Source organism: Eretmochelys imbricata, chromosome 7, assembly GCF_965152235.1.
Source record: "Eretmochelys imbricata isolate rEreImb1 chromosome 7, rEreImb1.hap1, whole genome shotgun sequence".
In the NCBI taxonomy this organism is placed as follows: Eukaryota; Metazoa; Chordata; order Testudines; family Cheloniidae; genus Eretmochelys; species Eretmochelys imbricata.
Window position 1 is genome coordinate 23,721,070 of NC_135578.1, and position 17,845 is coordinate 23,738,914.

At 46.8% G+C, this 17,845-nt stretch overlaps 1 protein-coding gene across 2 annotated transcripts; it reads right to left on the minus strand.

Moving 5' to 3' along the window:
• Positions 1-1,550: 1,550 nt before the first annotated feature.
• On the minus strand, positions 1,551-13,628 carry GATA2 (GATA binding protein 2). 2 transcript variants are annotated; one of them, XM_077821412.1, is made up of 6 exons: positions 13,567-13,628; positions 12,635-13,063; positions 11,119-11,724; positions 8,224-8,369; positions 4,908-5,033; positions 1,551-4,091 (listed from the first exon to the last, which is right to left on the minus strand). In XM_077821412.1, exons 2-6 carry the CDS (start codon positions 12,861-12,863, stop codon positions 3,792-3,794), a joined length of 1,407 nt encoding a protein of 468 aa, XP_077677538.1. In that variant the 5' UTR covers positions 12,864-13,063; positions 13,567-13,628; the 3' UTR covers positions 1,551-3,791. The 2 variants fall into 2 exon arrangements, with proteins under 2 accessions (XP_077677538.1, XP_077677537.1); XM_077821411.1 differs by having other exon boundaries at positions 8,224-8,402.
• Between the last annotated feature and the right edge of the window lie 4,217 nt (positions 13,629-17,845).

A 17,845-nucleotide genomic window follows, 5' to 3' on the forward strand; every position in this document is an offset into this window, starting at 1 on the left:
TATGTTACAAACAATCGAAGCTAATAGCTCAGTGCTTCTAAATTGTAAAGTGTTGTTTTAAATAATATTAGCTCTTCCCATTCTCCCCTCAGCCTAACCATCATCAGCTGGCTGAATTCTTGCAGACATCAGAGCAAGATGAGTGTGTTATGGTTTCAAAGGGAAAAGCTTCTAGATATAACCCAGTTTTAGACCTGTTTTATGGTTGGCTTGTTTTATTTTAAATAGAAGTTGCAAAGTAAACTTGAATTGTATCTGTGCCCGTAAACCACTTTTTATTGGTGTTTGCATTAACCCTTGCTAAGCAAGTTAGAAAAGTGTCTAAAACACTTGAAATGATGCAGGAAAGCCTTGTATCTGTTACTTGTGCTTGTCTAATTTTCCTAATTTAGTGTCTTTTTATCATCTGTCATTTTTTATTTACTAACATGGCCTCCCTGGGGAGCCAGAGGGGAGATTGCAGATTAAAAGAAGCATTGATGGGAAATATATGCATTTTAAAAAGGTTACTTTTCTTAAACTGTAAACAATTATACCCTAGCCTGTTTCCACTGAAAGTAGGGCCAAAAACTCCCCCAGCCTCAGCAGGAGCAGGAGCACATCTTTCATTTGGTTTTAACATTCTGCTTTACCTGGAGGGGTGCTGACCCCCCTTTGCCTCACCTACGGAAGTCAAAGGGGATTGCAGACGCTCAGCCTGTCATGCTGTAAGGCCCCAGATGAGTGCCTTAGGTATGTCAGGATCAGCCAACTGGATTAGAACAGCCCTCAAAATTGTAACCTTGTGACAGCTGGTTGGTGGCCTGGGTGAAATGTGTTACTGCCTTAGTCCTAGTGCACAGGGGTCAGTCACACAAACCCAATCCTGCCTCCCAACACATCATCACAGTTGGCAATAACTGTGCCCCTAGTTAGCAGTGTCCATAGACCGAACAGGCCGGAGGCTGAACTCCCCTGCCATCCCTAGTGGGGTCCTGCAGCCCTAGGGCAGGGGTGAGGCACCGGGGCAGAGCAGTATCTCAGGGAAGCGTCCCCCTCTGTTGCCTGTTCTAGGGACACAGAACTTCAGTATCTAGGGCTATCAAACTTAGGCCCCGCTTTTGCTCCCATTTAAGTCAATAGCAAAAGAACCAAACCAAACCACTGGATATTCTTGAAGCAAAATGCTGCCCTTCTTCAGCATCAATTTCACTTTTAAAAGGATTTATTATTTTAAACTTTAAAAATCAGTTTGTTGTTAGAAACACTGGTGTTGTGCTAAACTGGTTTAGAGTCTATAATACATTGAACTCCTTATGATAACATACAACCCTGAGAATGCTCCCTGATATGTGAATATTCAAAAGTTTGTTTTTATTTCTCTAAACCCATTAGCTTTTAAAACATATTGATAATCTAGCCTCACAAATTTTAAACTAATCATTCCACTGGTCATAATCACCCTTGTAATATTTTAGCCCTACACACACACACACACACACACACACACACCCCAACTTGATTGCATGAAACAGGGCACAACTGCTTTCACAAAAAAGGTATTTTATTATTTTTAGCAGTATTCACCTTGAAGGAATATGAGGAAAGCATACACTTTTTACAGACAATATATAAACATGTTGTACATAATTAACAATAACTTAATTCACTAATCCAAAAATAAGCAAAATAAAAAATTAAGAATAAAAACAGAAAATACTGCAGAACTTTTATGCTGATACAAGTACAAAATAATTTAAATCTTGACTGCCGTTGTCTACGCTGCAGTGACTGACAATATATTGCACTTTGTCAACTGTATCAGTAACCCACTCCTTTTCCCCCCACCCATCACCCCCCAAATCCTGCAGAAATTTGAGCTGGGTACAAATAATGTACAACTGTACCATAGTAACAGGTAAAAAGTAAAAAGACCAAATTTTGACTCAGTAAATTAAAAATTCTTACAGCATCTCCCAACCAATTCCCTCCTCCCCCGCCCCATTCATTTATTTCCACTTTTACAAAGTGCACCTTACACAGACCAGAAAAAGGAGGAAAGCAGGATTTCCATGGCTGCTTGGTCCTTACTTCATTATCAAATATCTCAATTACCTATTTAGGAAAAAAATGTACATCCATTTTTATGTGGGTTCGTTTTTAAGCAGAACTTTTGCAGTAAGATACAATTGGCTTGATCAAAAAAAATGGAGAAAGAAAGAAAAAGAAAAAGCTTGTCACAGAATTAAGCTTACGCAGTTTACATTATCAAACCCCTCTGCTCACTGGGGCATTTTCATCAGAAGTATAGCTAAATATGTACATCATATGTTATACTGGAGCTTGTTTTCATGAGAGTCATCAGGTCACAACAATCAATAGAATACACTTCACATTGGCAATAGCTGTTTTCAGTTGTTTACGTACAATATGGTTTAATAATGGGAGACTCATTTTTTATTTGTTTTTTTTTTTAGATATAAAATGTGCTATGGGAAATAGTTGTCCCCCTTGGAACGTTACCGTCCCTCAACGCCTCAGCTGTTGCCTCCTCTTGGATTTGAAGGGTATGTGAAGCTGAAACTGATTGTCTCTCTCTCTTTCTCTTGTCCAGTGATCTTAATCCACTTTCTGCCCTTCCTCACTCCCAGATGTGAACTGTGCCGTAGCCTGGATGCCTACAGACAGCACACACTCTGGCTTTGCATGGATGTGGTAGCCAAACTACGGTGAGTTTACCAAAGCAGCTAGTCTGTTTCTTAAGCAACAGCTGCCCACAAGGCAGAACAAAACGCTTTAGCCTCCAAAGGGTTTGAATGGGATTTTTTCTGCCTTGCCCTGGTTGCTGATAGACTCCTAGAAGTTAGATGGGACAGATGAATAAGACCTCCTCTAGCTACTTCCACCTGGCACAGAGTTGTTCCCTACAGTGTATTTTTTTTAGTGATTTGTCCTATTTCGCTGTTTGTGGAATAGCATTTTTTTTTTAAATAAAATCTTTCATGTTAAGAAAAAGAATGCAGGCATTACGTCAAAATAATCCACATCTTGGGCCCATTACATTCCCATATTCCAGGTACATTTTTGCTTTGTTTTCCCCTCTCTCTCATCCCTTCCCTAACAGATCTTTTTGTATGTAATGTTGATGAAGACAATCAAGGGGTGGCTGGTTAGCGCACACTTCCCTCCCCCCCATTATAAAGCTGTGTTTATTCTAGCAGGGTTGACGCCCCACCCCCCAAAAAAGGCACAAAATCATGCAAGTCAGAAGGTTTGAGGCTCTTTTTGGAAAACAAGAGCAAAATAAATGATGACTTTCTGTGTCTGATTTCCTTTTAAAAATTAAGTTTTTATAAAGTTGTCCTGGTTTCCCACCCCTTCTCCCCCAGACAAAGTCCACCATAGAAATCCAGTATGGGTGGCTACCAGCCAGCCTGCTCCGCCTTTGGAGGCTGCTATCTCTTTACAATATTCACAGTAATAACAGAGAAAGGAGAGCCAGTTCCAGCATCCATCTTCTGCTGCTTCTGCCACCTTTGCTTTCTGCTGGGCCAGCAGGTATCAAACAAGTGAGTTCTTCATTTTCCTTATACCTGAGGGGCAAAGTGCATAACAGGCACCATTAAGCATTTCTGCAGCAGACTCATCATTGCAGGGTTTTAGTCCAACCCTAAGAGTTCAACCACATTGGCGCAAGGTCCCCTTTTTCCTTCCCTATGTTCTCCTCTTGGCAGAATCTTTCCTTACTCAGTGTCATCTTAGACAGAGCCCCGTGTTCTTAATCTCTGTGTGGGTCTCTTGATACTCAGGTTCTATCCCATGGCTGTAACCATGCTGGATGGATGTGGATGTCCAAATGAGATGCTGGAAGATGGGTGAATGGGAGTAGGTGTTGGTAGGATGTGTCCAGAGTGGCTAAAAGGTGGCAAATGCCCCATTGGTGCCATGTGACTGGCGAGGGCAGCGGCGCTGAATGGAGAGGATTTCTCCTGCATGCACTTGGACAGTTCCTCAAAACACTCAGAGCCTTTCTTGCTTTTCTTTGATTTGTTGGACATTTTCCTATTCCTGGTCTGAATTCCCTCCTTCTTCATGGTCAATGGCCTGTTCACCTGCAAGAAATGAGAAAATCAGGCTCATGCAGACAAAATGACCTTATTGTGCAAAAAGGAAAATATTTGGACAGCCCCCGTGTGTTTTCCTGGACAGAGAACTTTTTCTGGCCAAACAAAATGGTGTTTCTCTCTTGTTTATATTGATTTATTTAATGAAGCCACACACACAAACCCCAGACATGAAAACAAGTTGGACTGAATTTGGCAGCTGATGGCCATCCTTCCCTTATGCTTACCCTTTGCCCCCCATTCATTTCCTAATAGAAGAGATCAAACAAGGCAGCACACACTGACCTGAACTCACTTCTAAAATGGGAGTGGTCTCTTCCTAGGAAAGCTGCAACCTCAGTTACTTACATTTTAAATAATGTTCTAATGTGTTGAATGATTCCTGCTCCAAAGTCATTCTTTTTTTAAAAAAATACAATCTTTACTATTAAAAACAAACAAACAAAAAACTTGACAATTCTGCACAGAGGATACCTCCCCCTGGGATTAACCTTTGCACAGAATCCATTTCAAATGGCCTCTGCATTGCTGGAGAGAGAAAGCGCAAACAACATGCTTAGTTAAAACTAGTGTTGTAACTCTATTTTGCCTGATTTGCCCAAGCTTTTAGAAGCCAAGCTAATACATTGTAATGTCAGTGAACTTAGCATCACTATGCCAACAAAGAATGGCTCTGAGTCCCCAGGGGAACCTGGGAGGGAGGAAAAAAAACCTGAAACCAATAAAAGGCCAGTGCATGCCATCCAGTTAAAGCATCAATCCCAGCTAAGCAAGCAGAGACACACAAGACAAGCAAATACTCACATTGTGCAATTTATAGTAAAGTCCACAGGCATTACAAACTGGGTCTCCGTTTGCATTACGTCGCCATAAGGTGGTGGTGGTTGTCTGGCAGTTGGCACAACAGGTCCCTGCTCTCCTAGCCGCTGACTAACCAAAAGAGAGGGAAAATTATTGTGTATACTTGGAACAAGCCCGTTTTAAAGGTCAATTTAGGTCCAATATGTAGGATTTGTAACTAATCCCAAATCTGTTTACAAAACAGAAAGGTCAGAGAAGTGTTGGTTTGATTTCCCCCCCCCCCCTTCGGGTTTTGCTTGTTTGTATTTCATAGAATCATAGAATATCAGGGTTGGAAGGGACCTCAGGAGGTCAATCTAGTCCAACCCCCCACTCAAAGCAGGACCAATCCCCAATTTTTTCCCTGATCCCTAAATGGCCCTCTCAAGGATTGAACTCACAACCCTGGGTTTAGCAGGCCAATGCTCAAACCACTGAGCTATCCCAAATGGTCCCCCATCGTAACAGCCACCCAAATATTGGAACATTTGGCTACTGCATGAAAACCAGACAGTGAAGCTGAGTAGTCTATTTTCCTTGTCCAAGACAAAAATAATGCAAAAGCTAAACAGCACTAATAAGGGGCAGAGGCGAGTGGGGGAAATACATTTGTTTTTAAAAGCTTTCCCTGGTAATGCTACACATAAATTCAAGATCACTTTGATTTTTAAAATATTCTTATTACGAATTTGTTAAGCACCAACAGTGTTTATAGCACAATACAAGAAAGGAGGATGTTTAGACGATGATTTTTAAACTGATCGTGTCCCTGTAAAGGTGACCAGCAAGGAAAACCAGCTACATTACTTAGATTGGTGCCGTATTTATCATAGCCATCACTAAAATGTCAGTTTCCATTTACAAGTGAAAGAGAAAACAAAACCAGCTCCAACTTTTGTTAAATATTTAGCAAACCTAGTCTCATGCCTTTCAGCAATGATTGTGCTGCCCCTGCTACTGCCTCTATCCCTATTCATTTTCTAGGCTGATAAGCCCCAAAAATATCCTCTCTTAAACTCTGATGCTTTTAATCAGATTGCTCTGCTGACCCGTGGCGGGGCAGAGGGAACCTTTCAGCCTTCCCAAATGAGAACAGCAAGATAGGAAAAATGTAAACGTATGCAAAAGACCAGTGGATTTCAGTATAAGCACTTGAGTGAGAGACCCTACAATAACACATCCTTGGACAAGGGTGGCATTTCAGAAGATGTTAGGAATAGACAAAATGCACCCCGTATTTTGGGGCGACATCCTTATTAGGAAGGTTCAAAGATGCTCTAGGAAATGTTTAGAATACATTCCATTTTGTACAACCCAGAGAATTCTGAGAATTAAATATTTATTTATAAAACACCTACATTGTGCTAATTTTCTGGGGGCCCTGCTCCCTAAGGATTTTTACAGTTGGCTACAAAAATCCTAGGGACAAGCTACTGCCCATCCCTTCCTGCACCCCAGCAATGCTCCTCTCAAGGCATTGAGCTTCTGGGAGAATCTACAACATAACATCCTAGAACATTGGGTTTTCTCTGTGATCAGGGCTTTATGCACCTCGTAATGCATTTTCCTCTGCCCATCTGCTCTGCTGGAGAGTTGGCTAAATATCAAACCATAGATTGGCCCTGCTCTGAAGATTATGGCCCTGATCTTGCTCTTATTTATAGTACATGCTGGTGTAAATCAGAAGTAACTCCACTGAAGGCAGAGGAGTATTCAGTAAAGTGAGACTAGAATCAGGCCATGGAGATTTATTTATTTCAGTCCCCCTGCCAGCTTGCAAGAACAAAGCCAAAAGCCAGAGCTGAGGCAGTTTGTACCCCCTAGTGCATGCACATGTAAGCAAACCAAAACACAACTAACTTTAGGCCTTCAAGCCTTGACAATGTCATTTTGACATGCAATAAAAAAACTAATATTAATAAACCCGTAAATGAAGACAGTCTTCTTCTAGTCCCAACAAATGGAGTGAATCACAGGGGAAATATAACATTTAACAAAAACACAACTGAAAAAAATCTAGCTCCCCAAAACTCCTTTCAGTGAGCTAAGTCGGGCAATTTCCCAGCCCACTCGAAGGTGAAGAGCTATGTTTGCATATTTGAAATGGCTTATTGATACTAAACTATGCTGCTTAGCTCTGTGGCCTGTCCCATTCAGTCTGGCAAGCACTTCAGATAATGTTACACTGTTGTCTTAACATTTTTCTGTATGTGTCAGTCACTTTAGAAGGAAAGCAAGTCATTAAGAAGCTTGCATAGTTGAAATTCTGGCTCACTACAGAAATCCTCTTTATCCCATCCCAGCATTATATCATTAAAACCAACTCTCCTTCCCTCCTCCCAGGCCAGTAAAATGTCCCCAAAATGGCCAAGAGATTTAGGGACTATAAATCACATGGCTCCAAAATATATATATTTATTATTCTTAGCATTTTACACATTATTTGTAGAGTAAAGTGTATTAGAAATTTCAAAACAGCAAGCATGACTGGCATGCCTTGCCTATAGAAACTCTCTAAAGCTTTTAGAGTCAGGAAACAGATACACAAAGTTTCCTTATCTTTAACGTACAGATATCCGGATAGGAAACTACTACCAGGAGCTTAGAAAGGACATTTTTTTTTAATCACTCAAATGAAAATACAAAGTATAGGTGACTCCATGGAAAAATAATAGGGTTAAAAAAAACACATTAGGGGATTGTCTGAGGAGGGAACCAATATTAATATTGTCATGGAATAGAAGAGTGAAAATTACTTCATGGCCTTTATACAAATAATTATTAAGTAGGGAGCAGTGGGTTTGACTCATTTGATTTTTTTGTTTTGTTTTTTGGGCTGGGATTTTTTTTTTTTTAGTACATGTTGGAGTCCAGTCACGCTTGTAACCCTTTCACTTCTGAACTGCCCCACGAGGCCAAATAAATGAGAAATCAAATGAAAGCTGTCGTCTAAGGATCAAAGTGTGTGTTCATAAGGAGAAAGACAGCTACACATCATGCCCCATATCTTCCAATAGGAACAGAGTGTAGGAATATAATCGAGATTGCTAGCCTACTTACATTCTATACCTTGGCATGTAGCTGCTATGGGTGGAGTCCCTGCAATCTGTCCTTAGGCTATGCCGTGACCTCTGAGTGACATGAGTCTCATGTACAATACAACATCTAGCATCCATGCGGGGTCTGAAGCACAGGAGATGAGTGAGACACACCATGGGTGGGTCTGCGTGTGGTCCCTTTGTATAATTTATCCCCAAACCCAGCAGAGACAGACACCTACCAGTCTTCGTTTAGGTTTAATGAGTGGTCGATTTTGACCGTTCATTTTGTGGTAGAGCCCGCAGGCGTTACACAGGTAATGCCCAGTGCCGTCTCTTCTCCAGAGAGGGGTGGCAGTAGCTCCACAGTTCACACACTCTCTGCCTTCTAAATGGAAACACGAAGAAACCGGATTTCTTTCTTCAAAAACAAATTCACAAAAGCTTTTTGCATTGTCCTTTAGGCATTTTCCAGAAGTCAAAACAGTGCATTATTCAAGCATAATTAGACAGCATTGATTATTTACAGTACATGTGGCAAGGCTCTCCTTAGTGTCTCTAATACAAACTAGCACTCTATGTTGTGATCAAAAACCAGTTGCTCTCTCTGCAAGGTGAGAAAGAGGGACACTCTTGTTGTGTCAAATGGCACTTGTATCATTTCGGTAACAACAAGAGCTCCCTTACCATGTAATGTGCACCATTCCCCTGCCATATCTATTGCACCTCTATGGCTAGATCACATATATCCCGCCACACACACACAAAGCGAAAATTTTGAAGGAAAAGGGGTATCTGGGCCAAAAGACACTTTGCTGCAAGTGCTGCAATATCCTAAAATAAAGCAGGGCAGCTTGGAAGTGGATACAGCATCTAAATGGTTCAATCATTATTTTTATTTTAATTTAGCAAAACTGGTTGAAATGCAACACTTGAAAAAATTGTATCTAAGCAAGCACTCTGGAACTTATAAAAACAGGTTTTTTTCTGTACTTTACTTTTTAAGTGGAAAATTTTGATTTGGTGGAGAGGTTTATCTGACTCCTACTCTTTCCTCATTTGTTTTAATACTTTAATTTTTGCTGAGTGGCAACACAGGCCTGATTCTACAGTGGCCCAACTAGCATTTAAAAATACCCAAAATCCAATTCAAGATATTAGCTCACCCATCTTGTATCTCCAACTAGAATACCAGATATAATCCCTTAGATATTTGCTGCCTTTTTTGTTGTTGTTGCTTTTTGTTTTGGCCTCAGAAAGCTATTTGCTTAAAGTTCACTACCCCGATGGTTTGAGGGCTGGTCTGCTTAATATAGGAAATTCTCTTAACACAGTTTATGCAAATTGTACAGTATTTAACTGCAGAGGAAACTATTTTTGCTAGTAACTGGAGCAGGCCTTGTGGCGTTCAGCAGGGCTTGTGTCTCCTTCCATCTAGGGAGTGGGTGGCTTTTAAACAACACAGTCTGCAGTGAAAAATGAGGGGAGTTCTGCGTTCCTAGCTTTTGTCCCTCCTAGGGCAGGAAGCTGCAGGAGTCGTCGTGTCGTGAGTCTTAGTTTCCCTACAAAAACAGTGAGTGGTCACGAACTTTCCCCAGTTTCATGCGCGGGGGCTCCCATCAAAACAAAACAAAACAAAAAATCAAGATCACTCACTTCCCCCATCTAATACAAATCCTCGAGAACTAAGGGATCCAAAAAAGGCCATTAAGGATCCATTTCTCTGCAGTGACTCTTCGAGCTGTTTCTAAAAGCAGTCGGGGGGAGGGGGGCAACTCTATTTTAAATTTTCTTTTCACGGTTTAAAAAAAAGAAAACAGCAGCCGCATTTCAAACACTGGAGAAAAAAATCCCTTAAAAGAGCAATTTGAAATAGAGCTGATATTGTAAAATGTCTGATCTTTTTGTTGCAAAATTCCTAAAAGAGATCAGGTTTCTTAATTAATGGCCGCTTTCAAAATAGCAAATAGAGGTGTGTGTGTGTACACATATTTAGTTTTGTTTAAAGGTGGCTTTAAAACGCTATCCCAAATATATACTTTTATTTTGTTCCACCGATGGGAAGACAAACGGGGAAGATGATTTAGGTGAATAGAACAACATACAGTTGACTTAATTCGTCTAGATATTCAGCTGGGGACACTTGAAAGTGAGATCAAAACTTGAGCCAACACTGAACGAGCTGGCTTCAGAAGACACTTTTAGGGAAAACTGGAGTGAAGAGGGAGTGAAACTGGAGTGAAGCTCTGCGATCCGTTTTTAGCAAACAGGGATGGGTCTGAGGCAGAGAACAATCATGTCCGATCGCATTTTCTAGTTTTTATTGAGTTGGTTTAAGTTGGCGTTTACTAGGTATCTTTGGTCCTCAGTACTGGTGTGTAAACTATTGAACTTTTGCTCCTTGTGTGATCTGAAAGAAATCAAGCCCTCTTCAGTTTTAAGCAACTGGCTTGGTAATTTCAATTGTGGATGTGTGCTCAATGCTAAAAGCGCACGACTGGCCTTTTCTCTTATTAATGAAGGTGCAAATTTATTGCAAGGAAACAGAAGTAAATTCCCCTCATGGAGTCAATGGGAGTTTCACCGAAGTAAAGAGTGCAGGATCTGGCCCAGAATTTCCAGTGACTAGAACCAGCCACTGTCTTTCTTTTTCTGTGTGAGATTTTGCCGTATAAACCGGTATTTGCATAATTTAGATCTGCCAGTTTTTTTTCTTGTAAGGATTACTGTGTCCCTTAGGCCCTGCCATGAGACTGATGCAGAGCAGAGAGCCAGTCGACTAGACCTTTAAGGAGGCTGCTTGCTCTACCAGCAGTTAATCACAGAAAAGCTAGGTCCATTTTTCAGAGCTGCCCCAACAACAGCGTGTTTAAAAAATCCAGGGGGATGAGATTAAGATGTATCTCGGTGCCAACAAAGTAAATCCACCCTAACCTCCTCGTCGGAGTGCATGTAAAAAGCTGTCCTCTTGGGGTTTTTTTCCAAACTAGAATCATGTAACACGCATTCCAGCCTTCCTCAAAAACACACATACACAAACCTGACCTACAACACCCCCCTACTGCCCGCGACATCAACCAACCCCCCAGGCAAACACCGCACAGGCGCCGCAGAGATCAAGGAGTGGCAGGGCTTACCTGAGCAGGATCTAGCTTTGCTCCTCTGCTTGGGGGTGAAGCTGGAGGCTGGGCCGCCGAGGAAACTGCCCGGGTGGAAGAGGCTGCTGCTGTACTCATGAGCAGCCGGCACATAGGAGGGGTAGGTGGGGATGGGGTGGTGGGTGGAGGGCTGGGCCCCCATGGAGGTTAAGCTGGTCCTCAGCGGGCTGGCACTCTCCATCTTCATCCCGTCCGACAAAGACACTTGGTACTTGATGGTCTCCTTCTCCTCCTGCCTGGCCCCGGCCGAGGAGGAGGAGGGCGAGGCTGCGCTGGTGGAGTTGGGGTCCGGGGACACCTCCTTGGGAGGGGTGGGTGGGAAGCCGAAAAGGTGGGAGCCGGAGTGCGAGGCCGGGGTGAGCGAGGAGACCGAGGCCGTGCTGGAGGTGCTGCTGCCCGGGTACACGGAGATGGCCCCGGGGGCTCCAGCGGCGGAAGGGTGCAGGGGCCCTTTGGTGAAGGGATTCACGGTCCACGGGTTGTGGTGATGGGCTGCCGAGAGCGCCGCTTTGCCGCTGTCCAGCCAGGGGATCCCGGGGCTGTGGATCAGGTGAGGCCGGCACATTTGACTCCCAGTCAGACGGGCTGTGGGGAGAGGGGAGTTTTCACTATCACACAGGCCAGCCCGGCGAGGAAGACGGGCCCTGCAGGGCGCTGGGGGGCGCGGGCAGAAGGCCTGCCCTGCGCAGAGGGGGCCGGGGAAGTGTCCAGCGGCGGCTCGCCGTTCAGCTCCGGTGCTCTCCGCGTGGGACGCGCCCAGAGCCAGAGCCAGATCGCCGGGGAGGGAGATCCAGCGCCCGCACAAGGACACCCACCATCCCCAAGCCAACGGAGCAGCGCTGTGGCTGGGGTGAATGGTTCACAGCAGACGTGCCCTGACGAGACAGGGGGACAACGCAGGCTCCCCATGCCCGCCTCTCCTCTCCCTATCCAGGCGCCAGCAACACCCTGCAAATCCCGAAAGGCTCCCAACCCACTTGCCCCTTGGATTTAACAGCAAAGAAAGCAGCAGCCACGGCCTGGGGAGCGACCAAAGCACAGTGTCGGGGGGAGCAGCCCCTCCCCCGCAAAAAAGAAAAAACCCACTGGCTCTGCAGGCTTGGGGAGCACTTTCTCAGCTGCTACTAATACCCCGGTCCCCCCAAAATAAAATCTACCCGTGATTTGAATTAGTTTGTATTTCATATCCGGGAAGTGCCCGTGTCTCGGGACTAGGAAGTTTCTTTGGTCTGTATGCGCGCACCCACCCACCCACCCACCCTCTCAGTCTATTTCCCCTTCCTCCTCCCCCCCCCCCCATCGGTTATGTCTAGGGTTAAAGTCCACCCGGGCTTCCCTTTCGAGCCTCTTTTCTCGGCTCTCCCTTTCCAGTGATACTGAAGGAGCCCCCAGACAAACCTGGTCTCTAATCACTCCCCGCCCGGCACAAGCCCACAGAGGACCCGGGGAGAAAGTAAACTGCGGGGGAGGGGGGGAGAGACCGGTGCAGATTTACCGTGAGCTTGGCTGTAGGACACCCTGGCCCTGGCATGGGCCGAGTTGGCATAGTAGGGGTTGCCCTGGGAGTCCAGGTGATTGAAGAAGACATCGACTTCATCCGGAGGTAGGAGCTGCGCCGGTTCCATGTAGTTATGAGCCAGTCCTGGATGGTGCGTCTCCGGGTGCTGCCCGTTCAGCACGGCGTGGTGAGCCATCCAGCGAGGCTGGTCGGTGGCGACTTCCATGCCGGCGCTGAATCCCCCAGCCCACCCCCAGCCGGCACGGATTGGTGATGGGTCGGTTCTAAAACCAAAATGATACAAACGGCAGGTGGCTCGTGTTTGTCTCAGGACGGGTGGGGGCGGGGGGGGAAAGCCAACGTGTCCCTCTCTCTTAGCTGGAAAGCTGCGGCGAGAGGCTCCCTGCGACACGCCCGGGACACCACCTGTAAGAGGAAAGGAGTGGTTAGTACTTTACATGGCTATTCAAGGGAGGCGCGTCACCCTCTGCATTTTCCATCTGGTTTGATCTAATTCCGCAATTCCCAACATGCAGCTAAACGGGGGTAGGAGAAGTCCCTCTTTGTGCCCCCCCTAAAAAAAAGTCTCACTTTGTGCTCCGTCGCCCCCACAAGTTCTTACCCTGGGTTCACCTCCCCCCGCCCCCCAAATAAACAGCATCTGTTTTCAAGAGCTTTTTTAAAAAAGGTTTCCTCTTTTCTACAAACGTCAATAAGAGTTTTTCCAGCTGCCTTGGGGGGGGGGGGGGGGAAAGTAAAGCCAGGAGGTCTCATGTCATCTACTTATACCAGCTCGAACTGACACAAAAGCAAAAGGGGAAAAGGAAAAGTGAAAGGAATGTTCAGAGAAGGAGAAGAAGAAAAAGCAGCAGCAACTCAGAGGCAATTGAATAAACCCAGCTCTTCTCCCCCCCCCCCAACATACTTACACAAAGTCCTTCCAAGTGGAGTGAATCTAATTCCAAATGTTTGCAGAGTTTCTTTCTGGGGTTGTAAGTTTAGAGGGTGGGAGAGGGGTGGTGATGGATGGTTGTTTGGAGGATGCGAATGCAGAAGAGAGTGAGTGAGAGAGAGAGAAGGAAGAGGAGGATTGGATGGAGGTTCTTACTCAGATGGCAAGCTCCACTTATTCTGGCCTTTTTTGTAACATCCCCAAAGCATCCTATGTCAGCCCTGGCGCCAGCTGGACTCAGTTCAGTAGACATGAACTAGGGGCGACGCGCAGGGCTAAGAACCTCCGCCCAGCCAATCAGCGTCCTAGCGCCCAGCCTCGCGCTGCCATTGGCCCCAGAACTCCACATTCCCCTAATTTACTCCAAACATCTTAAAAGAGCTGAACCCGCCAAGGACAGAAAAGACCCCCCCCCTCCGCCCACCTCCCGCTATCCCCGCTTCCACTCTCCCCTCCCCGCAGCAGCATCCAGGTCCGCCTGTCTTGCAGAGCTGGTGTTTGTTTGCGGCTAACGTTAAATACCCCGCCACGCTCCAGAATAAAGTTATGAACAAATTATTCCAATCAGTTTTGGGGATCGAAATACATGCACCAAAGGAGTGAAAGGGGGGACACCTAAGTGGGTCAGGAGGCTCTCCCAGGAAAGATGCCCGGGCAGCAGCCTGTTAGAAGACGCTCACAAACCCGTTTTAACTGAGTTGCTAATTGCCTCACAAATCTATAAAAAACAATTAAGGCAAAATTATGTTTATCTGTTTATTTGATTGGAATGTGAACCTCAATCGGGAGTACGCTGTAAAGACAGAATCGGATCGTGCAGGCTCTCCTTAGACAAAATCTCCCATTAAAGTGAATGGGTATTCTGTGTGAGTAAGGACAGTGGAACCGGCTCCTAAACAGAAAAGGTATTTGATAGGTAGAGATTTGATAGGAACATGCTCGTTTTCTTTCCTAAACGTTTAAGCGTGATGCGTTTGCCCCAGTGAACTCTGGTTGTTTGCTCGGAACGAATGCAGGTTATTTTAGCCAGTTGCATTAATACAGGACTCGTTTCTCATTTAACCAGGACTCTAGTTTTCCCGAAGCAGGACTTTAAATGTTCGAAAACCCCGGATTCGGGCCGTTAGCAGATGTCTGATTTGTCCCGGATTGTTACCGTCCTGTTAGTTCGAAAGAACTGAATCAGCAAAATAAAATAAGATTAAAATGAAAATAAACCCGCACAAGCCTGTTTGGAGCCCACCTGGGGTGGACGTGTAAACTAGAGAGATTAGGAGCCCAAAAATCCATTTGAGTCATTCTTTGTATAGGTAGTCGTTGGTTGTCTATTTTCGGGCCCGATCCTGGCGACTTGTCTCTCGCGCAGAGCCCCCCGGACTTCCCTGGGACCCTTCCCTGAAATCTCTTGAGTAATGCGGGCGCTGGGCTCGCTGACTTGCCTGTGAGTTTGGGCTGCGCGCCGAAAGCATGGTCAGGCCCAAAGCGACATTACAGCGTTACAAATCTAGGAAACACCCAGATAATGGGAAAAAACACCCTTGTTTAAGTAAGTGTATGTTTGTACTAGACAATAAACAGCCTGAAGCGCAGGGGACCAGTCCTGGCCCTCGGAGCCCTACAGTGCTATTTCATCCAGAACCTTTTTAAAACTCATTTTTATAAACCCTCTCTTTGTTTTGGATTGGTTTTTTGACGTATTTCTGTCCGTTTGAAGCAGCGCAGGCTTTCAACCCGCCTGGTATAGGGCGGATGAGAAGTGCAGTTCTAATCAACAGGCTTTTTATGCAGGGAGCTAATTAATTTATCACAGTTTGAAGGTCCCACTTTGACTGCCTGTGTACTGCGAAAAGGACTCCAGAGGAGGGGGAAAGAAGGGAGAGGCGGCAAAGAACAACAGGGCGACAGGAAAATACAACTAGGACTAACATGGTGTGGGCCAGGTCCCTACCTACCCCTAAAAATATTGATATTAAAAAAGAACTAATTGACAGATAGGTTTTGGTTGTTTTTTAAAAGCTGTTTTCATTTTATTGTAAATCCTTTTATCTCCTAGATGCAGAAAAATAATTGTTGACATGAATAGATTTCAATGGTGGAATCAAAGCAAGACAAATGCCTCTCTCTCCCATCCACCTCAGAAATGAAGACTATGCTAGGGAAGAAAAGTGGGTTCAGGGGACCCTGTGGAGATGTTTTTGAGATTGGCCCCAAGTCTTGTCACATTACTTACTTTATGTGTAAGTTCCATACTTATTATTCCTTCTACCAACTCATTTCCAGGTCACAATGGAAGAGGTGGAGGATGATGGCTGGTTTGGAGAGGTGTGTGTGTGATCTGGTTGTATCATTCTGGGTGGTGTACATCTCCTCACCTCCCCTACACTGTAGGGCGAGATTTGCGTGCTTTGGGGGACAGGGGAGAGTTATATCATGGGCTGGGGAGTCCCCCCACTGCACCAGGCCAGAGGGGTGTGTTGGGGGAGAGAGGGGAGATGTTGTGAGCACGATGTAATATGCTTGACAGGGAAGGAGGGTAGATCCTCCTCACTGTAAGGCAAAATTGAAGTATGTGTGTTGGGGTGGGGGTTGTGATCAGGTTGTATTGTCCTGTGGGGATATCCGCCCCCTCGGAATTATTTGTTTGATTAGATCAAATTATATAATCCCCCATGGGGGTGGTGGTTAGGGGAGGATTGGGAGGGTGATCAAGTTATATAATCCTACAACACCCACAATGTAGGGTGTCTTGTGGTGGGGGTGTTCAGACTATATAATCACACACACAATGTAAGGCAGGAGTGTGTTTTAGGGGGTGCTTTATATGATCACACACAGAGTGTAGGCCAGTGGTGATGGTGAGCAGGTTTTATAACGCCCCCCCCCAAAAAAAAAACACCACACACGAGGATAGGGCAGGGCTGGGTGTGTTGGGGTGACCAGGCTATATAACCCCCCCCCGCACGGAGCGCAGGGCAGGGCTGGGTGTGCAGGGGAAGGTCTCCCTGCAGAGGGGAGGGGGGCCGGCTCGGAGGATTGACAGTCAGTAATTGGGTAATAGGAGGCTGCTTCTCCCCAGCCAGGCGGCCCCAGTCACTGAGACGCCGGGGCTCTGACGTCACCCGCCGCTGCCAAATTCGCCAGGAAATGAACTTTTTAATAATAATAATAATACAAGACAAACCCCTCTCTCCTCGAATCGGGGCGGGTTCTCCCTGGGAACTGGGGGTCCCGGACACCCCCAATTCCTGCCTTGCCCCCTCTGCTGCTCCTGCCTCCATCCCTGCCACCTTCCCACCCAGACAAAACAAGTCCAGATTTTCAAGGCAAGCGGGGGCCAGACACTGAACAGCCTCCCCGCCCCCCCCTTTTTTGGCATCTTCCTCCCCGCTGGCTGCAGGCTGGGCCGGGCTGCGGGGCAGGGGGCTGCGGGGACTGGGGGGGGGGGGCTAGGATTCCCCCCCACGGCGGGCTTCCTTGCCCCTCTTGGAAAACTAAGGCGAGCCGGACTCCTGCGCCCTAGCTCCGCTGCCAGGATCCCCCGGGCCCCGGCCCCGGCCCCGGCCCCGGCCCCGGCCCCAGCTTGTGCAGCCGGAGACCGGGAGGTGGGCGCCGCGCGGCCGTGGGGGATCCGTGGGAGCTCAGCAAGCTCCGGTCCCGGGCTCTGCTCGGGGTCTTTAGGACCGGGAGCACCCGGGTCGGGGGAGCCGGGCTGAGGATGTGCCGCCGCCGGCCCCTGCGGGAGAGGGGAAGCCCTGCACTCCCCAGCCCCCCGGCGGGGTGGGAGCCGCAGAAAGGAGCCGCGATGCAGTTGCAGCCGGCTGGGCTGGCCCGGCCTCGGGAGGGGTCGGGGGTTGGAGACAGGAGGTCTGGCTGCGCCGGCCGGGACTGGGCTTGCTCGGAGCTAGCTGGGGCAACACAGCGCAGCCCCCCGCGGGCTCAGCCAGCCCAGCTCTGCTGGCGGGGAGGGGGGAGGGAGGAGGGGGGGTTGCTGATGTCTGTGCCCCGGCTCTGAGCCAAGGCCGGCCGGGAGCTCGCCCCAAGCCCGCATCCTGTGCGACAACCAGGGCCCAGAATCCTGAACCTAACCCCGTCTTCACACCACCACCTCCCCATGTCCTCGGATTCTCCCCCCTTCCGGGCTTCCCCTTGCCTGCCCGCGGTCCCCAGGCTTGGGACCTCCCCGAACCCCTCTCGCCCAGCCCGCCCTCCCCCCACTCACACACTTCCCGTTTCTTTTCAGCCAGTGAAAGGGATTA

Coding starts and splice junctions, on each gene's coding strand:
- GATA2 (XM_077821411.1), bottom strand. CDS start 12,863: ATGGAAGTCGCCACCGACCAGCCTCGCTGGATGGCTCACCACGCCGTG. Junction 8,403..11,118: donor CAAAGCTAGATCCTGCTCAG/GTAAGCCCTGCC, acceptor TTGTTTTTGAAG/AAAGAAATCCGGTTTCTTCG. Junction 4,092..4,907: donor TTTACTATAAATTGCACAAT/GTGAGTATTTGC, acceptor CATTTCTTGCAG/GTGAACAGGCCATTGACCAT.